This window comes from Diplotaxodon limnothrissa, linkage group LG23 (assembly GCF_057381915.1).
Source record: "Diplotaxodon limnothrissa isolate DT_005_m linkage group LG23, D_limnothrissa_male_GT1.1, whole genome shotgun sequence".
Lineage (NCBI taxonomy): Eukaryota > Metazoa > Chordata > Actinopteri > Cichliformes > Cichlidae > Diplotaxodon > Diplotaxodon limnothrissa.
Genome location: NC_140617.1, coordinates 5,365,654 through 5,390,876, shown reverse-complemented (window position 1 = coordinate 5,390,876; position 25,223 = coordinate 5,365,654). Strand labels below are relative to the sequence as shown.

The 25,223-nt window shown below is 39.3% G+C and overlaps 3 protein-coding genes across 3 annotated transcripts; all 3 read left to right on the top strand.

Annotated features, from left to right (window-relative positions):
- Positions 1 to 859: 859 nt before the first annotated feature.
- Positions 860 to 2,397, top strand: LOC146607347 (granzyme B-like). Its single transcript, XM_085348026.1, has 5 exons — positions 860 to 917; positions 1,021 to 1,180; positions 1,415 to 1,553; positions 1,754 to 1,975; positions 2,071 to 2,397. Exons 1-5 carry the CDS (start codon positions 860 to 862, stop codon positions 2,233 to 2,235), a joined length of 744 nt encoding a protein of 247 aa, XP_085204152.1. The 3' UTR covers positions 2,236 to 2,397.
- Positions 2,398 to 11,657: 9,260 nt separating this feature from the next.
- LOC146607346 (mast cell protease 1A-like) lies at positions 11,658 to 13,003 on the top strand. The gene is made up of 5 exons (XM_085348086.1): positions 11,658 to 11,734; positions 11,836 to 11,995; positions 12,181 to 12,319; positions 12,490 to 12,705; positions 12,822 to 13,003. Exons 1-5 carry the CDS (start codon positions 11,677 to 11,679, stop codon positions 12,957 to 12,959), a joined length of 711 nt encoding a protein of 236 aa, XP_085204212.1. The 5' UTR covers positions 11,658 to 11,676; the 3' UTR covers positions 12,960 to 13,003.
- Positions 13,004 to 23,155: 10,152 nt separating this feature from the next.
- On the top strand, positions 23,156 to 24,650 carry LOC146607345 (granzyme E-like). Its single transcript, XM_085348099.1, has 5 exons — positions 23,156 to 23,213; positions 23,534 to 23,693; positions 23,874 to 24,006; positions 24,173 to 24,397; positions 24,486 to 24,650. The coding sequence occupies exons 1-5, from the start codon at positions 23,156 to 23,158 to the stop codon at positions 24,648 to 24,650; spliced, it is 741 nt and encodes a 246-aa protein (XP_085204225.1).
- Positions 24,651 to 25,223: the final 573 nt, after the last annotated feature.

The following is a 25,223-nucleotide window of genomic DNA, read 5'->3' as shown; positions in this document are numbered from 1 at the left end:
GTAACTAAGACAGAGAAAATACGAGAAATAAGTCTGTTAATGCAGCGAATCTGCATTTTTACCTTTTTCCATTTTTCTAAACTTTAGGAATAGAACAGAGATATTACCATTACATTAATAATGACAAAAGCACTCAATATGCAAACTTTTAACACTACTGTGCAGTTCCTTTTACACTCACTGCTGTGATGCTTTCATTTTGTATTGCTTGTTTAATCTATTCATATCTTTTTCCATAGCACAATTTAATCTTCCTTTGAAAAGTCAAGTAAACTTCTGTGAGTTGCTGCCAATGCCACTCTTTTCATGCAGAGGAAACCTAGGGTTAACTTTGTGTAACTACCTATGCTGATTGCCAGTATTACGAAAAGTGATCATGGAAAGATACTCTGGGTATGTTGAAAACACACAGGCCTCTAGTGGACTTGTTTGTTGTTCACCTGCCCATTGATAGTTTTTTAGCCATTCCTCCAGTGAAATGGATTGTTCTAGGAAGTGCTGGTCACTAATACTGTTTTCAATTAAACTGAATTCAATTGAATTCAATTCAGTCTTATTTATATAGTGTCAATTACAGCAAAAATCATAATTACAAAAACAGATGCCTCAAGGTGCTTTATATTGTAAGGTAAGACTGTACAACAACCAGCTATAATACCAGATAAAAATATGACCTATCAGGCTCTGGAGGTGAGAGATCTTGTGTGAATATGGTTTATGAATACAGCCACATCATTCACATATGCAAATGACACAAACTCCTCCTTCTCTTTCTGTGATAAGAAAGCATTTAAAGATTGAATCTGTCAGTGTAGTGTCCCACTGCTCTTTATTAGCTCACCCTGACTTTGATCTTACCATGTTTACCCACTGTAACCTGGTAGTACTTATATTCGTGTTGATTCTTCAAGATCAGGGTAAGTATGTTTACTTAGTGCATACTTATATCCAAAGTCAGAACTGAAACACTGCATGATAAAGATTTTGATATACAGAATCTGATAACTTTTTTCTTTCTAGTTTATACAGGAGAAATCATTGGTGGCCGTGAAGTTGTGCCACATAGCAAACCATATATGGTGCTTTTGGAGCTGCACAACTTAGGTGGTCATAACAAACACTGTGATGGCTTCCTCGTTAATGAGGACTTTGTGCTGACTGCTGCCCACTGCCATGCAAAGTAAGTTTAACATAGTTTATGTTCACCTAGAAAGAATTAAGTGTCCAGTATATTTTGTTATCGCAGTAAGCTGGGTTTATGTTACTCATAAACTCGGGGACTGGGATAAAAGCTTTCATGGCGGTTTCATGAATGTACTCATAACATTTTTTGATTTTTTTTATTTGGTTAGCATCAGACCAGCACTCTTCTCTTTTACACTGTCAAAAAGTGATTGCACTTATTTCATTTTAGGTCCTACAAAGTCTTTTTGGGACTTCATGATTACCACAACCATAATGGAGTACAGCATGTGTCGGTGCCTGAGACCAATGCATTTCCACACAAAGACTATAATCCAGTTTCTTACAGCAACGATATAATGCTTCTTAAGGTAAAAGAAACAACAGTATTTTGGGGGGTTTGTTGTCAAATTTTTATTATTTCTTCCAAGTCAAATTTAATTTCTTATTATTGTTTGTTATTACCTTTAGATAATGTTCAACTAAAACAAACAGCATTAAAAGGAAGGGTCAGAAATATGTAATATTGTAATATTTTAACAAATATTTTTGTCTCTCCTTGCTCCTGAAGTTGAGCACCAAGGCAGTGTTCAACGAGAATGTGAAACCTATTGATCTTGCAGACCGTGATGATGGATTTGCGCCAAAATCGTGTGTAGTTCCTGGTTGGGGAAACACGGGAAACGGTAAAGACTCTGATGTGCTCCTGGAAGTCAATGTAACCCTGACTGAGAATGAGATTTGTGCTAAGGAAAATAAGTACTGCTCTGAGGGTGCCACTGGACCATCCACGGTAAGTAGCTTTTATACCTTAAAAAAGTTTGGTCAGTAATGATAATGATAGTGTTCACTTGCTGCAATAACTACATACTATTCTTGTATTTCCAGGGAGACTCTGGTGGCCCATTAGTCTGTGAAGATGGAAAGGCATACGGGGTGGTGTCCGCCAGTAGTAACTCAATGCTAGATGGCCTTAAGCTCTACAGTTACATTAAGATATCTGACAAACGAGACTGGATTGATTCTGTCATAGATCATCATCGAAAGTGGTAATTCATGTATTGAATCTGCCTTTAAAAAAAGTTATATGACAACTGAGATTTGAATATTTGAACTCATTCTATTAAAATGATGGGTGGCAAGGTGGTGCAATGGTCACACTGCTGCCTTTTTTCTTCCAGCTACAAACCTTTTCTTTGCAAACCTGTAGTTTCATTTTAGTCATAGTTTAAAATCTTAAATTTAAATGTAGAATGAATACCATTTTTTTAATTTTAATGTTAGATACTGCATTTACTACTCTTAAAATCAACAGATTTTAAGATTTCGAATTAGTTTAAGAGAGAAACCAAGATGATATGTTGGATTGTAACAGCAATAAACTGTTGTGCTACTCACTGTGTTTATATTTCATTATACAAACATATGGATAAATGAGAATATATGTATGTATAAAATATGTGTTTGTTTTTGTGTGCATGCGTTTATAATGTATGTATGACAGTTGTAAACTGCACATGCTTCCCAGAGAACATCCCAGGTCAGAGGTTGACAACATACATTCATTGTTAGCAGTAGTTCATTGTTTAGCTGTACTTGTTGGCTTAAAATTTGTTCAGCAAAGGACCCAAACAGTTTTTTTGAGCAAATTTTATTAGCTCCATAAATGGAGATAATTTAGATTTTTTTAGAGGACCCTATATTAATACAGTACTAACAGAATACTCAAGTACATATTTTCCCTTTTGCTTGTTTGTGTGTTTTTTAAATAAATTTGCAAGAATTTCAAACAAACTTTTTTCGCTTTGTCATTAAGGGATATTCTGTGTAGATGTCTGAGGTAAAAAATGAATTTAATTTATTTTGGAATAAGGCTGTAACATGAGAAAATTTGGAACACATAAAGCACTGTGAATACTTTCTGCATGCACTATAGTTGGCGCTGTCACCTTGCATGAAGATCCTGGGTTCTAAACCTCCACTGACTGGCTCATAGTGTCTCATCATGTCTTCTTTTGAGGTTATCCGGCTTCCTCTCACAGTCCCAAAACATGCATGTTAGGTTAAATGGTGACTATAAGTTGGCTGTAGGTTTGAAAGTGGTGTTGGAGCTCCAGCCCAAACTCAAAAACCTTTGCTTGCATGTTAACTAGAAAAGTTAAATTGCTCCCAGTAAACACTCAACTACAGAGGATCGTGTTCTTAGAAACATGGAGTTCTTTATCTATCCTTGTCTATGTAGCTCTTAGGCAGTTTCGTCATCTAACTCATTTTCCTTGTCTACATATAGAAATAAATGAAATCATGTGAAGAGGAAACATTATGCTAGCTTTGTATTGGTATAACGGATGAAGTCAGACATTGTACTGAGGGGTCATTTATAGTTCAATTCAATTCAATTTCAATTCAATTCAATTTTATTTATATAGCGCCAAATCACAACATAAGTCGCCTCAAGGCGCTTCATAGATACAGAGAAAAACCCAACAATCATATGACCCCCTATGAGCGAGCACTTTGGCAACAGTGGGAAGAAAAAACTCCCTTTTAACAGGAAGAAACCTCCGGCAGAACCAGGCTCAGGGAGGGGCGGCCATCTGCTGCGACCGGTTGGGGTGAGAGAAAGTTGGATCTTTATGTCAGAAGTGCAGTGCAGCATATGGGTGTATATGTTTGTTAATGTTCAAGAGAATAGTTCACATTCACAGTGTATGTGTGGCTATTTACTATAACACAAAAACACCACAAAGACAGAGAAAACCTCTGTGTTATACACTGCAGTTTCACAAGTCAGATAGAGGAAATGGTGATAGTAATCTATACTTCCTGATTGCTGCAAACTGGATGACAGATGCATAAATCTTTCCAAATATACAAGATCGAACTGAACTTCAATTCTTAGTTTAAAAGACCAAAAGTGGAGAAAGCATGGATTTAAAAATGGCGAGAACAATGGGCTTCAACAAATTTCCAATCATTTTCTTTTTCACATTACTGCACAAGGCTAGACACGCAGAACTATGTACAAAGATATTTTTTCAGAATATTGAAATCCGAGGTTCTTTTAAATTTTCCAAAGATTAGGCACTAGTTTTAAGAAAACTCTTTATACCTACAGATGTTCACAGGCTGCGTGGGTGTGTTTCTGACTGTTCTTCTGACTGATCTGCCCCATGAATGGGACTTCTTTTGCATTTAGCTTCATCATTGAAAAGGGCATTTCTCTTCTTTACTCTTCTTCTCCTCTTCTTTTTTTCTCACTTTCTCTCAAGTCTCTCAACTCTCAAGTAGAATCAGATAGACAATGTATGTCTCATTGAGTGAAAAATAAAAAGCTCAACTGATAAAGATGCATTAGCATGTTTGCAGCTGGCATAATAGAAGGCCATCTTTATAACATGGAATTTTAATGTCATCTCTTTTTTGTTTTCTTATTTTCCCCGAGTTACTTTTAGTAGAACTGCTAGTAAGTGTCAACCACAACTGTTGTCATTATGAATGTACGTGACTTCTTGTTAATCTCTTATCATTTAAAATGGTCTATGCATTAAAGGTTCACAGCATATCTCTTGTTATGTCTTGTGATCACAATATTGTTACAAAGATGATTTTTTTGAAGCCATGTGCACTGTTTCATGCAGAGTACTGCAGAATTGGCTATCCTTTTGGAAGGTTCTCCTCAGCACCACCGCCATAGCTTCCAGTAACCTTTTCATTGCAAGACAGTTGATGGCCTTTTGTAGTTCGCTCAATGTCAGTCCCACATCTAACTTTTCCATGATAGTTAGTTGGGGAATCGCAGTTAGTGCAGTCTTTACAACTTCTCATGTTTTTGCCATTAATACAATATACATCTTGTTTGATAATTCTCAAGACTGAATGGCCAGTGTATAAATATGCCTTTGTACTTATACATCTCCAATAGATCTTTTCTTTATTGATGCAAACCTTTTAAAACTCGAGACTCTGCACTTGTAATATTGTATATAACGGAGGGATAACTCATGGGTGAGATATTGCAGTTTCTTAAATGTTGGTCAGATTTGTTTATTATACTTACTTTTTTCTGTTTATCTGCTTCCAAACAGCAAATTGATAGAGACTCAAGCTAATGGCTGTGGACAAGAAAATCAAGAAAAAGAGTGGCATCTGGAGCAGAGTCTAAAAGAAAATATGTCCCAGCAACAATGCCATATATCTTAGTTAAGTCAGATATTTGTTTATTATCCTTATTCTTTTGTCTGTTTGTCTGTCTGGAAACATCTCAAAGAGAGAGATCTGAGACATCATCTTTATTTGACTCAGATGTGACTAGTTGCCTGCTCTAGCCTCCAGTTTTCTCTGCCTTTCATCCTCCCATTCCACTTCTGTCTGTAAATGCAAATAAATGTATTATTGATAAGGTGAAGGCTCTACACTAACATGCTGGCTACACTTGGTGATAATCACAGAGTGTGCATCGGTTAGAATGTGCTCCCTTTTCCCCCCTAAGGCTTAATGCAGACAAATAATCCTAACAGTGTTGATGGGTTTACTATTAAATGCAGCACAGAGAATATGTGTATGCATGTGGTTCTGGAAAGTCGGAAATAATTATAATTGTTGTTAATAACTCTGTCATAAAAAAATCAAGGACTGGGACACAAGCAGCAATTAACTATGGATCTGATCGAGCCCTGAACTGTGACTACCAGCTTGGCTGAACTGATTATAAGGGGTCCAACTGCACTAAGTACAGTCCGTGGAATCCCCCTTGTGGGCATGGTGGGAAATAACATGCCCTGCCACATCTTCAGAACAATTGCTTTATTTGATAGAACAATGATATGAAATAGTAATTGGTCACAATCAAATCTGAAATTATAATTGAGTATATTTAAAAATATTTTCACACAACAGTTTATGTGTTTAAACACATATGTGTTTAAACACATATGTGTTTAAACCACACATATTACAGTGATCTTACCTGGAAAAAGAATTTTACTGTTTAAATAATTCTGCATGAATAGTATGAATAGCCTATTTAAGGTCATGCCAAAGCACTGCAATCCGATTTAAATCCAGACTTTTACTAGGTCACTCCAACAGCCTATTGTGTTTTGTTTTGGCAGTGTTCATTTTAGATATATGCATCTATAAAAAATCTCAAAACCCCCAAACTAGATCGATAAGGCAGAGGAAAGGAAAGGCAGAGGTTTGTCATAGTGATCTGTGCTTTCTGGAAATAGAATTTAGAACATTTCAATGTTCAACTGATTCACATAACTCAGCAAAATACACAAATACACAAACCTAATCAAACACAACCAATGCCGTTGGCAACGTGCAGCACTGTTGCTGAATTTTGGAAAGTGTTTTGTGTGCTTTTGCAGCGTTTTTCTATTTGCTGGTGTCTGTTTGACCTCTCAGGGCCACTGTACATATCAGATCTCAATGGGAACCCCCCACCCGAAAACAACCAGTGCTATATCTATATTAATATACGTTTCAACCCCCCAGACCATCACTGACCCACCACCAAGCCAGTAATGCTGGCAGCATAATATTCTCCACGGCTTCTCCAGACCCTTTCACAGTTTTCACAGACAACTATGAGGAGACAAGATGCAAAAATCTGAAGACGTCACTTTATTTGAAAAAAAAAATTACAAATTACTCGAAAGCTTTTTAAAAAATGTTAAATGCAAAACTTATTAGAGTACCATGCAGCTCATTGTGCAAATCGTCATTGTAAAATATTATTAAAGTAGCATTACTGAAATCTATTCAGTTGTACTTTGCTTTACTTGACAGGTGGTGTTTGACTATATACAGTAGCCACAGACATTCCTAATTCCTAATTTCAGTTAGTTGTTTTTTGTTGTTGTTGTTGTTGTTTTTTAATTTTTGCATATGCAAACAACACAAATCCCTCCTTCTAGCTCTGTGATCAGGATGCATTTAAAGGCTGAAATGTCAGTGAAGTGTCCCACAGATGAAAAAAGTTGCCTGACTGTAACTTACTTTGACTTTGACCTCACTATATCTACGCACTGTAACATGGAAGGATTGATACTTGTGCTCATGATCATGGCAAGCTCTTTTCATGGCACAAACTTTTACACCATGTTAGAATTAAGACAGTGGATGGTTCAAAATCAGGTCCGGAATTTTCACTGGAATATAGGCTTTGTGGTGGTTCTGTGTAATAATTACTTTTTTGAGTAATGATTCCAACACAGATCACAAAAAGAGGGGAAATAACGTAACAAACATGCACAAACACTAGACCCACAGTATTCAATTGATTTGCATTAATATAATTTTATTATCGCTGCTTAGCAGTGGTGGAGACTCTCAAAACAGAGCTGATGAGAACCCAGTGACAATTGATAGGAGAATTGATAAGGAATCGAACTGATAAGTGATATCGCAGTTCCCGGTTTACACAGGAAATCGCAACTTTGCTCTCAATAAACTATTTGATTGGGTAAGGGGGGTCACGTTGAATGAGTTATACTGCATGCTACTGGTCTGTGTGTTTCCTATAGATGTACAGTGACTACTGTAAAGGCAATACAAAAGCTGCAATTAAAATAACGCTACCGTAAATACTGGAAACTTTGCTCACACCCCGTCAAAATCGGACCGCTGTCCTCCTACTGATGACCTAAGTTACGAAAGTTAAAAACTTAGCTTCTTAACCCTTAATCCTCCGTTCTTTTAAATAGCCACCAGAGGGCGATACCTCCGTATAAAAAGACTTGGGAAAGCTTTTTCCACACCTTTGAAAGCACTTCGTTTCCACTGTGTATTAACTTTTCACAGGTTGACACCAGGCTTTTTCTTTCTTTTTTTATGATTGAGATGTTGAGTTGTTTGTTTCCTGTCATTTGTCACAGAGTTTCTCTAAATTCACACCCAGTTTCACACCTTGGCTCAGGCGATTAGAGGATCATTTTGTCCCTCTGTGGGGGGATACTCCCACTAGGTTTATGTCTGGGACTCTCCACCATTTGACCTTAGAACTGAAGAAGCTTCTCGGATGAGAGGTGAAAACGATCGTGAAACGATCGTTGCTCAAGAGTTGGGAGTTCGCCTTGTAATCGGAAGGTTGCCGGTTCGAGCCCCGGCTTGGACAGTCTCGGTCGTTGTGTCCTTGGGCAAGACACTTCACCCGTTGCCTATTGGTGGTGGTCAGAGGGCCCGGTGGCGCCAGTGTCCGGCAGCCTCGCCTCTGTCAGTGCGCCCCAGGGTGGCTGTGGCTACAATGTAGCTTGCCATCACCAGTGTGTGAATGTGTGTGTGAATGGGTGGATGGATGACTGGATATGTAAAGCGCTTTGGGGTCCTTAGGGACTAGTAAAAGCGCTATATAAATACAGGCCATTTACCATTTTACCATTTCAAGTAATTTAAAGAAGTCAAGACGCTTTTCTTTGCAAGCTCCTTTGACTACGATGACCTGGATGACTGAGAATCTTCACAGACATCTAAATTCAAATATTTTACTAATTTGTTTCTTCTTTCTGTCATTCACTTACTTTTACAAAACTGTAATTTTTAAGGGTCACTGTTGTAAATTTTAAATTAAATTAAATAGTCAATACTTGTATATGGTTCATCTACCAGTATGTGTATGTGTAGCATGTGGTTCATACATATTCTATGATGGTAAAATTACTGGGCCACCTAAACACTACATCTACAAGAGCCTCTCAGCCATAAAAACTTGCCATGAAGTTCACTGAGCACAGTTTCTGTCCTGATGTTAATGCCAGGATTAATACTCTGCAGTTTTTGAGTCAGCAAATAGTTGGTGACTTGTGCCATTAGAAAGAGAGATGCATTCAAAGATTAAAAAGTCTGGCCCAAAACATTTGACCAAATATTGCAGGTATTCATCACTACACTGATTTACAGGTATTCTCTAAAAACTAACCCATATAAGGAGTGACATAATTAGGGGAAATTTCTACTGCTATGACTGAAGACTTAAAAGAGATGATTTTTGAAAGACTCAGACATACCGAACCATGGCGGATACACTGCAGTTTCACAAGTCAGTCAGAGGAAACTATGATATAAATCTATACTTCCTGATAATTACAAACAGGATGAGAGATGCTAGAACATTCACAGATATGTGACCAAACCAGAATAAAGTTGAAATGACTCACTGAGTGAGCCATCAAAAATACAAATGTTATTTATAATGAGCAAAAAAGTACAAGCGCATTAATATATGGAGCTATATGTAAATTGAATACACTGTTTGTGCTTCATTTAAACAGTTATTGTCCAACTGCATGTTAGCAAATATACTGTAGAGTAGCTGCATTTCTCTACACAGTAAAACACCATATACAGAGCTTTATAGCCAGGACATTCCTTCTTGTAAGAAATGTGCCAGACTTGGTCCCTGCTAAAATTTTGGCTACCTTTCTGATAAGTTTATGTTGATTTTTCAGCCCCATGATGGTTTCCTTCTCTTGTCTTTGCGTCTGCCTAAAAATTAAGATAAAACTGAAGTTATTCTGTTCTGGCTGGTGTTGCACTGTCTTTGTTTTGTTTTTGGGTTTTTTTGCAATTGTCGCACTTTATGTAGTCCTGTGTTGATTGTTATATGTCATATGTAGCACTATGGTCTTGGAGGGACGTTGTGTAATTTCACTGTGTACTGTGCCACGGCTCATGGTTGGAATGACACTAAAGCCACTTGACTTGACTTAACTTGTTATTATACTTGGCCCCAAAAAATCATAGAAACACATTTACTCTGGATGGCCTCCAGTACTACTGTGATTTTTGACCAGAATATGTCCTTCATATTAAATAAATATCTAGAACTACAGTCCTGCATTTTTGGATTATATTATAATCCTACAAACTTATGTTTGTCCCTAAAATTTGAAACATCCTGTCTCAGAGTGATGGCGAAAACCACAAAATTTGATAAATTTCTACATGTGAGTTTTTGTTTTCAAATTCACCATGAAAAAGAAGTGATTTGATAATTGAGTTTTTGTGCTGAGGTTTATGCAAGAGGAGGTTAGAAACTCTGCAGTTGTTGAGTCAGCAAATTATTGGCAACCTTTATGCACTGTGTGCAAGCAAGTGAGCAGGAAGAGCAGAAATTAAATTGTTGAGGTTACTGATTTTATACACCTGTGTAATTTTATAGACTCTAATTTTATATATTTAAGAATTCAAAAACTACATTCTGTGCTTGTACTTCAGGGAGACTCTGGTGGCCCATTAGTCTGGGAAGCTGCAAAGGCGTATGGGTGGTGTCTGCCAGCAGGCCAAACCCAAATTATCTAACAGTCCACACTTATACTAAGATAGTTATATAGGGACTGAATTGATTGTATACTGAAACATAAGTGAAACACTATCAAGAGATCTAATGACTGAGATATCAATATTCAGGCTGATTACAATGATGACGATGGTATACGTGTTTGTAACACATAATTAGACAATAAACTGTTGCACTTTGTTCTTGATGTCTATTTTTCATCATCGTAATACAAACTAAACACGTCCTTTGTGATTGTACAACTGGCTTATCGTATTATACCGCGAAGGGCTGTCTGAGTAAAACACTGTATACTTAAGAATTTATCCTGCTCTACATTGCTGTATATCATGCTATATGTATTACAAAAAAGCAAAGTGACAGATGACTTGACCTGTAACTGGTGCTACATGTCAGCTGGCTTCCTGTTTCACGCGCCCCCAACATTCTGAAAATAGTTTGTTTCCAAGTAATCCGCCAGGCTTTCTCACTGAATATTGTGAAGATGCTTTCTTGAAGCCATGTGCACAAATTCTTGCAACTCTTGCAACAGTCATAGCTTTCCATCTAATACATCATGCTAACAAACAATAACTTTTCACACTGTTGTCACTCTTTAAGTATATTAAGTTAATTACCTTCTTAATTTTCTTTTAAATTTTTCTTTCATCATGAACCCCAAAAAACATTTTACCCCATGGTTTTAACATTCTTGCTATAAATTGAAAATGTTATAAAATGTCTTCTTTCTTTAACATTGTTCATAGAGTTTGTACTGTGAGTTGACTCTATCAAGTCATATACTTGAATCTTGGACCAATTTATAGCAAAGCCTGTCTCACAATATCTCAACAAAAAGCCATGTTATATTCACCTTTTTGTTTTGTTTGATTTGATTTATTTTAAGCTTTATTGAAAGATTTTGAATCTATAACAATGCATAATGTGACCCTTGTTAGAACTATATTACTATTAAGCCTGCTTAAAGACTCCAACTAAGACTAATGAGCTACATTTAATAAGCTACACTTTTTTTCAGCTTCTGGAGGTGTCAGAGATGATCTCTTTATAAATGTGGTTTGACACCCCATCATTTGCATTTACAAAAACACAAACACTTCCTCCTTTATTATAAGGAAGCATTTAAAGACTGAAGTGTCAGTGAAGTGCCCCATTGCTCTTCAGTAACTCACCTTGACTTTGATCTCACCATGTTTACCCACTGTAACCTGGCAGCACTGATACTCGTGCTGACTCTTCATGATCAAGGTAAGGCTCTTTTCATAGCACAAACGTTTATACAAAGTCAAAACGGAGTCCATGAAGTTAAGATTTTGATGCATAGAATATGAAAACCTTTTTCTCTCCAGTTCATACAGGAGAAATCGTGGGTGGCCATAAGGTTGCACCACATAGCAGGCCGTACATGGTGATTTTGGAGCTGAACAAGTCAAATGGTATTACAACATACTGTGATGGCTTCCTTGTAAATGAGCATTTTGTGATGACTGCTGCCCACTGCGAAGCCAGGTGAGTTTAACCCACTCATGTTTATCTAAAATGAATTATGTGGCCACAATAATGCTAAAGTTACACAACTTCAAGCCACAACCTTTGACTGCGATGTAGGTTTCATGAAGGATTTATCTTTTCTTTTGTTAATACTAAAAATTATTATCTTTATTGTTTCAAGATATTTTTCCCCTATTTTTCAGATTGTACAAAGTCTTTCTGGGACTTCATGATTACAAAAATCGCAGAAAAGTACAGACTGTGACTGTGGATGAGACAAATGCTTTTCCACACGAAGGCTACAACAAAACTTCTTTAAAAAATGACATAATGCTTCTTAAGGTAAATAAAGACCAAAATAATTGTATTTGACAAAAAGATTATTATTAATTTGAGCTATAATCAACTTTCATTTATTATATTAGGAAAAGCTCAGTCATCAACAAACAGCTGTTAATCTATATACTGTATATATTGATACTAAAATTCTCTTATTTCTCGTTTTCTTGAAGTTGCATCCCAAGGCTAAGTTCAACGAGAATGTGACATCTATTACTCTCGCAGGCCGTGATGATGTCCCAAAGTCATGTGCAGTCCTTGGCTGGGGAAAAACAGAGAATGGTAAAGCATCTGATGTACTCCGGGAAGTCAATGTGAACCTGACTGACAATGAGTTGTGTGCTAAGGAAAAAAAGTACTGCTCTAAAGGTACAACTGGACCAAGCAACGTAAGTAGATTTTGCATCTTATAACAAGAAAGAAAAAAGAGCATTGATCAGCATTGATAATTAGCTCATTGTTCACTTATGATCACAATAACTACATACTGTGCTTGTACTTCCAGGGAGACTCTGGTGGCCCGTTAGTCTGTGAATGTGGAACGGCGTATGGGGTGGTGTCTGCCAGCAAGCAAAACACCTACAGTTATACTATGATACCTGAATACAGAGACTGGATTGACTGCATACTAAAACATAAGTGAAAGTCATAATACATTTAAACCTCAGATCGCTAAGACATCTGATGACTGAGATATCAATATTTAGACTGAACTGAGACTGCCTAACAGACAAGATATCATTGTGACCTAATATACTGATACTGCATTTCATGTTCTTAAAAACAGTAATAATCAATTATTGCTTTGCCTTTCTGTTAGAGTAGATTCAAAGAGAACCCATGCCGTTATGCTTGTTTGTAACATTTAATGAGACAATAAACTGTTTTTCTTTGATGTCTTATTTTCTTAATAGCAATGCAAACAAAACATATTTTACATGATTATGCAGCATATTTTAAGTCAATGTAAACATATATATTTCCTAGATATATGAACAAAAATCAGGAAATATATTGTAAAGGCACTTGATGTTAAACATGTAAGCTAAAGCATGCATTACAAGTGAAACAAACAGGAACAGAATCACAAAAGCATATTGTTAAATGGAGACATCAGGTTGGGATCTGAAAAAAATTACTCAGGTTACATAGTTCATGATATATATCATTAAATGACCTGATATGAGGTACAGTACACTGGCTGTTCAAATAAACACATCCAACACTTTGTATATCCGTGATGTCTCATATGACCTAAGTAACACTGAGAATGTATTTGGTGATCATTTCAGCTTGCCTTTAGAGCCACCATCAGGTTTTTCTCTTTTAAAACACTTTATGAACATGTACACTCACTGAGCACAATTGTTCAACTATTCATTTATGCAAACATCTAATCAGCCATCAGCAACTCAATGCATTAGGAATCTAGACATAGTCAAGATGATCTGCTGAAGTTCAAATCGAAGTTCACATGGGCACGACTGCTTGTTTATCTTTTATCATCCCCAGCTCATTTCATTGCTTAGGAGCTCTATGACAAACGTTTCACAGCATATCTCTCTTCATCACAGTGATGCGTGCAGAAAGGCTTCTTTTCTGCATAGTTATTTTTCACTGATTGGAGTACAGTGGCGATAAAATGATAAGAAGCCACAAAAAGATAATGCACCAGAAAAGTGATCACTTTAGCATAGTCAGCATTTGGGCACATTTTCATTTTGTAGGTTGCATTTTCATTTTGTAGGTTGCCACAGCATACCTACAAAATGAAAAATGACTTGGTTCACTGAGGATAAATCATCTTGGGCACAAATCATTTGCATAATTTTCTCTTTATGACTATGCAGCAAGTCAAAAAAACGCTACATCATATAGGTCTCCCTGTTTTGTTGTCAATGCTTAGCAGAAGAGCCAATGACCGAAATGTGCATGCCCTTTCGCTTTGAGCACTATGTGCTGCAAAAGGATTTTCCTGCATCAACATAAGCCTTCTGAAAGTAGTTGATTCTCACCACATTTAATGCAGTATCCACTGTTACATTTTAAACCGTCTGAGAAAAGGTGCAATTGTTCAAGCGCTTTTACATCAAAGAAAAAAAAAAGAGTAAAACACGTAATAGCACCTCAAAGAAATTTGCGTGTAAAATACTGAGATTTTACACAATCATGCAGAGGAAATGGTTTATGATAGTAATCTCTGCTTTTTGCAAATTGCAGGCACATTGATAGATGCAGGAACATTTCAACCAGTTACACAAGACTGAGATAAGAACTGAAGTTCAAATGAATCATAGAACAATCTGCATTTTATATATATATATACATACACATACATATGTACATGTATAGATAATGGGCAAAAATAGAGGAAACTTTAATATTTAAAACAAATTAAAATCATACGCAAGCCAAAGAAGAGAATGGGATGGATGAACGCATTACTTCACATACATAAACAGATAAATGAGTAGAAAGACTGAAGGTTTAAAATAGACCTTCAGAGTAGCAAGTGTAGAGTGATATTAAAAAAATATGCTATGTTTCACAAATTTCTATTTTGGTTGATTACTTTTCTAAAACCTGAAATAAAACAAAAAAATAGTAACTGAAATTGAGAAGTAACTGATCATTTGAGTCAGGTACATATTCTCCCCAATAAATGTGTAATCATATCATATCAAAAAATGTAACTTACTAAGCTAAATAGTATTGAATACAGGCCTTTATTATTCTTAAATGGATAGCTCATGTAAAAGACAGAATATGCAGAATTTTGGGTGTTATGTCTGTTACTTTGCCTTGTTGTTTAGATTAGAAATATACAAAAATGTGTAGTCTATCTGAATATTGAGTTTTTATGGATACACTCTTAAAATCCTATTAGATGACTGTTCACAGCAAGTCAAAACCATATTTCAGGTCACCAGGAAATGGGCTTACAAGTACTGTTTGAAAATACTTTAGGCAGTATAAGCAGTACCACATCACTTAAATTGTAATATAATGTTACCGCTTTAGCAGGTCAGTGTGCTGCGTGGGTGTGTCATATCTCATCCATCTCTCCTGACGAGACAGTGCACAGGTGGCTTCATTCAGCAGTCAGCCACCCAGCAGTATATAAGCTAGTGAAGCGCTGCTCAGTTGGTGTGTGGACCACTCTTGGGTGGAGAGTGTTAGTGTTGTGGTCTACTTGTGTTAACTATGATGTTTTTTCTTTCAGACATCCCACAAGTTTTGGTCTTCAGCACTTCTGTATTTAGTAAAACTCACACTGATTCTTTCTTATAGTAACTGCTGGTTTTAATAGTGTGAAGTGACTATTCGTCTTCATCATTTTGAAAGTACATGGTAATCTATTATTGTATATGTTTGTTTGTTTTTTTTTTTTCATATTGTATATGTTGGTAGCCTTCAGCTAATCCAAAATGCTGCAGCAAGAGTACTGACAGGGACTAGAAAGAGAGCAGATTTCTCCTGTTTTGTCTTCCCTTCATTGGCTTCCTGTTAAATCCAGAATTGAATTCAAAATCCTGCTCCTCACTTACAAGGTCTTAAATAATCAGGCCCCATCTTATCTTAATGACCTTGTAGTACCATATCACCCTATTAGAGAACTTCGCTCTCGCTCTGCAGGCCTACTTGTTGTTCCTAGAGTATTTAAAAGAAGAATGGGAGGGAGAGCCTTCAGTTTTCAGGCCCCTCTTCTGTGGAACCAGCTTCCAGTTTGGATTCAGGAGACAGACACTATCTCTACTTTTAAGATTAGGCTTAAAACTTTCCTTTTTGCTAAAGCATATAGTTAGGGCTGGACCAGGTGACCCTGAATCCTCCCTTAGTTATGCTGCAATAGACATAGGCTGCCGGGGATTCCCATGATGCATTGAGTTTTTCCTTTCCAGTCACCTTTCTCACTCACTACTATATGTATTAACAGACCTCTCTGCATTGAATCATATCTGTTATTAACCTCTGTCTCTCTTCCACAGCATGTCTTTTATCCTGTCTTCCTTCTCTCACCCCAACCAATCACAGCAGATGACCCCGCCCCTCCCTGAGCCTGGTTCTGCCGGAGGTTTCTTCCTGTTAAAAGGGAGTTTTTCCTTCCCACTGTCGCCAAAGTGCTTGCTCATAGGGGGTCATGTGATTGTTGGGTTTTTCTCTGTATCTATGAAGCGCCTTGAGGCGACTTTTGTTGTGATTTGGCGCTATATAAATAAAATTGAATTGAATTGAATTGAATAGATCGGTGGACTGAAAGTTTTCATGGCATAGATCTGTTCATAACTGCTTTCTTGAAAACAATTCTTGGAACCACAAACAGTCGTATCAGATTTACATTCATGTTAACAATTCATTCTCATAAACAATCATTTAAACAATGACTATAGTAAATTCAGTATATGTAGTAAACTATGATTGTCTTGTGCAAAGATAAGAACAGCTTGAAGGACAAAGTATCTTTAGCTAGCTGATAGTAATGTATAGTTTTACACACTCCTGACATCATTACTTGCTTCTTTGACACTGCTGCATCACTTATATTGTCAAACTATTTAAAACTTTCTTAATAATATGTGATATAATTGTTGGAGCACAAGCTGTTGTTGAAAGAAGGCTTTCAGTTTTCCTTTTTTTATGTTTTTGTCTTTATTAGATAATGCAGCAGAGAGTACCAGTAAAGCACTAGAGAGAATCGGAAGATTCGTGACAAATGGCTATAGGCTGAAGTTGAAACCAGGCTGCTGAATTTGGCCTTAGTGACATACAGTGGCCCGTGAATGCCATGAACTAAACAGACATCCAACTTTTGACAATTTATCAGAAATGATCTTACTTACCTCAAAAGTCTGCATTGCTTTTACCAGCTCAGCTATTTTTCCAGTTGCACACATAACCACTGATGGCCACATAGACAAAGAGCACCCTATTTGCAGGTTAGGTTGTTTCTGACTTGCCAGATAATGCCAGCAGTTGGTGTACTGCATCAAAATTACAAGATCGACCTTCTTCATTTATATTCTCAGGCCTTTCACCACAATTTGTTTATGCCAGAAAACAACTACTACCTATAACACCCAGCACGCCCCTGCGGGCGGTTTATCCTTCAAGCTCGGGTCCTCTACCAGAGGCCTGGGAGCTTGAGGGTCCTGCGCAGTATCTTAGCTGTTCCCAGGACTGCGCTCTTCTGGACAGAGATCTCCGATGTTGTTCCCGGGATCTGCTGGAGCCACTCGCCTAGCTTGGGAGTCACCGCACCTAGTGCTCCGATTACCACGGGGACCACCGTTACCTTCACCCTCCACATCCTCTCGAGCTCTTCTCTGAGCCCTTGGTATTTCTCCAGCTTCTCGTGTTCCTTCTTCCTGATGTTGCTGTCATTCGGAACCGCTACATCGATCACTACGGCCGTCTTCTTCTGTTTGTCTACCACCACTATGTCCGGTTGGTTAGCCACCACCATTTTGTCCGTCTGTATCTGGAAGTCCCACAGGATCTTAGCTCGGTCATTCTCCACCACCCTTGGGGGCATCTCCCATTTTGACCTCGGGACTTCCAGGTTATACTCGGCACAGATGTTCCTGTACACTATGCCGGCCACTTGGTTATGGCGTTCCATGTATGCCTTGCCTGCTAGCATCTTGCACCCTGCTGTTATGTGCTGGATTGTCTCTGGGGCATCTTTACACAGCCTGCACCTGGGGTCTTGCCTGGTGTGATAGACCCCAGCCTCTATGGATCTTGTGCTCAGAGCTTGTTCTTGTGCTGCCATGATTAGTGCCTCTGTGCTGTCTTTCAGTCCAGCTTTGTCCAGCCACTGGTAGGATTTCTGGATATCAGCCACCTCCTCTATCTGCCGGTGGTACATACCGTGCAGGGGCCTGTCCTTCCATGATGGTTCCTCGTCTCCCTCCTCTTTCTTGGGTTTCTGCTGCCTGAGGTATTCACTGAGCACTCGGTCAGTTGGGGCCATCTTCCCAATGTATTCTTGGATGTTCGTTGTCTCATCCTGGACTGTGGTGCTGACACTCACCAGTCCCCGGCCCCCTTCCTTCCGCTTAGCGTACAGCCTCAGGGTGCTGGACTTGGGGTGAAACCCTCCATGCATGGTAAGGAGCTTTCTTGTCTTTATGTCAGTGGCTTCTATCTCCTCCTTTGGCCAGCCTATTACCCCAGCAGGGTACCTGATCACGGGCAGGGTGTAGGTGTTGATGGCCCGGATCTTGTTCTTACCATTCAGCTGACTCCTCAGGACTTGCCTGACCCTCTGCAGGTACTTGGTGGTTGCAGCTTTTCTAGCGGCCTCTTCATGGTTCCCATTCCCCTCTGGGATCCCCAGGTACTTGTAACTGTCCTCTGTGTCTGCAATGTTGCCTTCTGGTAGTTCAATCCCCTCAGTTCTGACTACCTTCCCTCTCTTTGTTACCATCCGACTACACTTCTCCAGTCCGAACGACATTCCAATGTCATTGCTGTATAGCCTGGTAGTGTGGGTCAGTGAATCGATGTCTCGTTCACTCTTGGCATACAGCTTGATGTCATCCATGTACAGGAGGTGGCTGACAACTGCTCCGTTCCAACTGCTGGCTATATATATATATATATATATAAATAAAGCAGCTGGATAGCGTAGTGGTTAGACTACACGCCTTTGGAACAGAGGATCGCAAGTTCGATTCCTGCCTGGGGCGTCTGTATCCAGTAAGGGTCCTAAGGCTAGACCCCCTATGCTAAGCGAGCCTACCGCAGACATGAGCGAGACAGATAAATATGAAGGCATGCCGGCTCGGACGTCGCCCGGATCAACAAGGTCCGCGTCAGGTGTTGAGGAACCAGGGCACCCTGACGAAAAGTGGGCTACTGGAACAAGAAGGCATCGGTGGGCAAGAGACGAAAACAGGGCGTTGTTGGAATGCTACTATGCAAGTAACCCCGGCGGAAGGGGCTACATGAATAGGATGAGGGACCTATGGATTCTTCGATACCCAACATCCACAATGACGGCGAAACAACTAGTAGCTCAGTGTTCCAACATTCGAAAGAAGGGACTGCTCTCACAGCTAGAGATTGACGAGGTACAACACAAATGCTACGGCAAGGAGGAGTCAGGACGCCAGGTCAGGGGGGAGATATCATCACCCCCACCCGAGATTGGGTACATAGCCCCAAGTGCGATAGGAGAAGGATCGTTGAGTGCGAGAGGAACTGACCTGAAAAATAGGATCATGGCCAAGCTTGAAACCTGGATCCCGCGTAGCCGGTTACCAAGATTACGTGAAGTTCCCTCAGAAGGTCTGCTAGATGATGTTAATGTAGCACTACGGGCAATACCTACAACCACGATTACCGACACTAACAAGCTGATCTACAATACGGCAACAGTGATCAGTGAGATGCTTGGCTACAAGTTGAACAGCGACAAGGGGCAGTACCCTCCATGGAGAAGGAGGCTAGAGGGCAAGATCAAAGTAGCACGGAGGGAGGTTAGCCAACTAACGGAGTTGCAGAAAGGTGCGACAAATAAGGTGCCTAAGAAATACAGCAAGCTGTCCATACCTGAGGCCTTGGAAACTGCCAAGCAAAGACTCACAGCCTTGGCCAGCCGCTTGAGGAGGTACACCAGAGAGATAGAAGGCAGGAGAATAAACCAGCTGTTCTCCACAGAACCAGCAAAGGTGTACTCTCAGTGGCAAGGGAACAATAAGAGAACAGCACCACCAAGGCTGGAGACGGAGCAATACTGGAAGAGCATATGGGAGAAGGATGCAACCCATAACGGCAATGCTCAGTGGCTAGAGGATCTGAGGGCTGACCACAGCGACCTCCCTGAACAGGGTCCAGTAACCATCACAGTGGCAGATATCCAAGAAAGGGTCTCCAGTATGAAGAGTTGGACAGCACCAGGGCCCGACATGGTTCACGCCTACTGGCTGAAGAAGCTGACTGCACTCCACGAGCGTCTGGCAGCACAAATGAACCAGCTGCTAGTTAACGAGAGACACCCGGAATGGCTAACTGAAGGCCGGACGGTCCTGATCCCCAAGGACCCCGAGAAGGGACCGGTCCCCTCCAACTACCGACCAATAACCTGCCTCAGTACTACATGGAAGCTCCTGTCAGGCATCATATCGGCTAAGATGAACAGGCACATGGGTCAATACATGAGCGGGACACAGAAAGGAATTGGCAAGAATACCAGAGGCGCAAAACACCAGCTACTGGTAGACAGAACAATCAGCCGAGACTGCAAGACCAGACTGACCAACCTGTGCACTGCCTGGATTGATTACAAGAAGGCCTATGACTCAATGCCCCACAGCTGGATACTGGAATGCCTAGAATTGTACAAGATCAATGGGACCCTAAGAGCCTTCATCAGGAACTCAATGGGGATGTGGCGTACAACACTAGAGGCCAACTCCAAGCCCATAGCACAAGTCACCATCAAGTGCGGGATCTACCAAGGAGATGCTCTGTCCCCACTGCTGTTCTGCATAGGCCTGAACCCCCTCAGTGAGATCATTAACAAGACTGGCTACGGATACCGACTACAGAACGGAGCAGTTGTCAGCCACCTCCTGTACATGGATGACATCAAGCTGTATGCCAAGAGTGAACGAGACATCGATTCACTGATCCACACTACCAGGCTATACAGCAATGACATTGGAATGTCGTTCGGACTGGAGAAGTGTAGTCGGATGGTAACAAAGAGAGGGAAGGTAGTCAGAACTGAGGGGATTGAACTACCAGAAGGCAACATTGCAGACATAGAGGACAGTTACAAGTACTTGGGGATCCCACAGGCGAATGGGAACCATGAAGAGGCCGCTAGAAAAGCTGCAACCACCAAGTACCTGCAGAGGGTCAGGCAAGTCCTGAGGAGTCAGCTGAATGGTAAGAACAAGATCCGGGCCATCAACATGTACGCCCTGCCCGTGATCAGGTACCCTGCTGGGGTAATAGGCTGGCCAAAGGAGGAGATAGAAGCCACTGACATAAAGACAAGAAAGCTCCTTACCATGCATGGAGGGTTTCACCCCAAATCCAGCACCCTGAGGCTGTACGCTAAGCGGAAGGAAGGGGGCCGGGGACTGGTGAGTGTCAGCACCACAGTCCAGGATGAGACAACGAACATCCAAGAATACATTAGGAAGATGGCCCCAACTGACCGAGTGCTCAGTGAATACCTCAGGCAGCAGAAACCCAAGAAAGAGGAGGGAGACGAGGAACCATCATGGAAGGACAGGCCCCTGCACGGTATGTACCACCGGCAGATAGAGGAGGTGGCTGATATCCAGAAATCCTACCAGTGGCTGGACAAAGCTGGACTGAAAGACAGCACAGAGGCACTAATCATGGCAGCACAAGAACAAGCTCTGAGCACAAGATCCATAGAGGCTGGGGTCTATCACACCAGGCAAGACCCCAGGTGCAGGCTGTGTAAAGATGCCCCAGAGACAATCCAGCACATAACAGCAGGGTGCAAGATGCTAGCAGGCAAGGCATACATGGAACGCCATAACCAAGTGGCCGGCATAGTGTACAGGAACATCTGTGCCGAGTATAACCTGGAAGTCCCGAGGTCAAAATGGGAGATGCCCCCAAGGGTGGTGGAGAATGACCGAGCTAAGATCCTGTGGGACTTCCAGATACAGACGGACAAAATGGTGGTGGCTAACCAACCGGACATAGTGGTGGTAGACAAACAGAAGAAGATGGCCGTAGTGATCGATGTAGCGGTTCCGAATGACAGCAATATCAGGAAGAAGGAACACGAGAAGCTGGAGAAATACCAAGGGCTCAGAGAAGAGCTCGAGAGGATGTGGAGGGTGAAGGTAACGGTGGTCCCCGTGGTAATCGGAGCACTAGGTGCGGTGACTCCCAAGCTAGGCGAGTGGCTCCAGCAGATCCCAGGAACAACATCGGAGATCTCTGTCCAGAAGAGCGCAGTCCTGGGAACAGCTAAGATACTGCGCAGGACCCTCAAGCTCCCAGGCCTCTGGTAGAGGACCCGAGCTTGAAGGATAAACCGCCCGCAGGGGCGTGCTGGGTGTTTTTTTTTTTTTTTTTATATGTATATGTATATATATATGTATATATATATATATATGTATATATATATATATATATGTATATATATATGTATATGTATATATATATGTATATATATATGTGTGTGTGTGTGTGTGTGTGTGTGTGTGTGTGCGCTTGTGTAAAGTTACTGATTTTTTTTCATGGAGTTTGTTGAGCTGTGATCCGACAAAATCACCCCACAAGCTTAAATCTTGATTGTCCCATGACCAGCATTAAGCATATATATATATATATATATATATATATATATATATATATATATATATATATATATATATATATATATATATATATATATATATACATATATACATATATATATATATATATGTATGTATATATATATGTATATATATATATATATATATGTATATATATATATATATATGTATATATATGTATATATATATATATATGTATATATATATATATATATATATATATATGTATATATATATGTATATATATATGTATATATATATATATATATATATATATATGTATATATATATATGTATATATATATGTATATATATATATATGTAATGTAATACTATGAAAATAAGAGTTTTTGTCAGGCTGTGGAGGTGTTCCTTATGTGGTTCAAGGCCACATCATTTGCATATGCAAATAACACAAGGACGTCCTTCTGTCTCAAATATAATGAAGTATTTAAAGAGTGAAGCTGTCAGTGATGTGTCCCACTGCTCTTCAGGATCTCAGCCTGCCTTTTGTCTCATCATGTTTGCCCACTTTAACCTGGCAATACTCACTGTTTTGCTGATTCTTCATGATCAAGGTAAGATTACAGATAGATGTATTATATTATGTAATTCATGAAGAGATCTGCTTTGCCTCTGTGCAGCAGTGATTGCATAGAATAAGTTATATGATGGATAAATAAATTTATAGCATACAGATAAATATTATGGAATACCACTGGTTATGAAGCAGAACTGGTGAAGACACATTGAGTTCTGTCCTCACAGAGTTTCATAAAGGCATACAGGGGCTCCCCCAATAGTGTGCCTTCATCAAAGCATCCATTATGTATTGCATCATGTCTGAACTATAAGACAGTATGTTTTTGTTTTATAAGGTATTTGATTTTTATTTCAGTCCACACAGGGGAAATCATCGGTGGCCATGAGACCGTGCCACATAGCAGACCGTACATGGTGCTTTTACAGCAGAACAAGGCAAATGGTCATTCAGGACACTGTGGTGGCTTCCTTCTGAATGAGAATTTTGTGTTGACTGCAGCCCACTGCCATGCTGAGTAGGTTAAACACACTTTATGTTTAACTACCAGAGATTCTAATGCCCCTAATAAGATAAGTCTTGAAACTGGGAAATATGTTTTATGATGGCTCCATATATGTTTATTTTATTGAACACAATATATAAATAAATAATCTCTTTATTGTCACTTAACAGTTTTGCTCTTATTGTATTTCAGAACGTACAAAATATTCCTGGGTCTTCACAATTACCATGATATGAATGGTGTACAACACCTGCATGTGGAGAAAGCCTTTCCTCATGATGACTACGATGCAAATACTTTTGAAAACGATATAATGGTCCTTAAGGTAGGAGAAGCAAATGACTTCATTTGTGCTTAATAACATGCCATAAGTAATAATGGTTAATTACTGTAATGATTTATCATTTAATATATTTAATTTAGATAAGCATCAAAATGCTATAATTCTAATATCTAATAAACCATTTTTTAATCTCTGCTCTTTCCTTAAGTTGAAGTCCAAGGCAGAATTTAACGATAAAGTGAAGTCCATTGCTCTCGCAGACCATGGCGATGGCTCTCTGCCACAATCATGTGTCGTCTCTGGCTGGGGAAGAACAAAAGAAGGAAGCCATATGTCTTTGAAACTCCTGGAAGCTAATGTAACCCTGACTGATGATGAGAGGTGTGCTATGGAAATGTTTTACTGCTCTAAGGGCGAGACTGGACCAGGCAAGGTAAGTACTTTTTTGTAACGTAACATGAAAAAATTTAACTTTTAGTCAGAAACGATCATTTTTTTGCACATGTATTAATGCTTTTCAGGGAGACTCTGGTGGTCCATTAGTCTGTGGAGATGGAAAGGCATATGGGGTGGTGTCCACCAGCAGTAGCCCAACTCCCAGTGCTTCATCAATCCATAGGTATACTAAGATACCCACCTACAAAGTATGGATCAATTCCATAATCAATGGTAATGGGAAATACTAATACGTCGAATGCGTGATGGATCATGTCACAATATTTGCACCACTGAAGTAAATCGCTCTTAAATGAGATTAGAATAAGGTTCAATCCCCAAAATACTTATCCCAATCACTGTAAAAAGACAAAATAAAAAAACAACAACCCAAAAACAAAAACGTAACATCATACAGCAAAAAAAAAGTGTTATTGTGATTACTTTTTAAAGCATATTTTTCTGTATCCAGTTATTGAGCTTTTTTAGATGTGACATGTGTGGATATGGTACTACTTTGCTCTAAATAAATAATAATAAAGTATATCAAAGGTGTGTGATATTTGCTTTTAAAGCTTTCCCACTGCATTTTCTCAGTACTTGGGACCCCCTGTTTTCCTTCGACAAGAATGATATATCAGACACTAACTTTCATTACCACAAATGAAGTTGAATTTAAAACTATTTAGGGGAGCTTATTTGTACATGTTTAGGATAATATTATGAATTGAGCAAAAAATTTATATTTGTAACATTTTATTTTAAAACATTCAAGTTTAAGCCAACGTAAAATCTACAGTGGGGCAAAAAAGTATTTAGTCAGC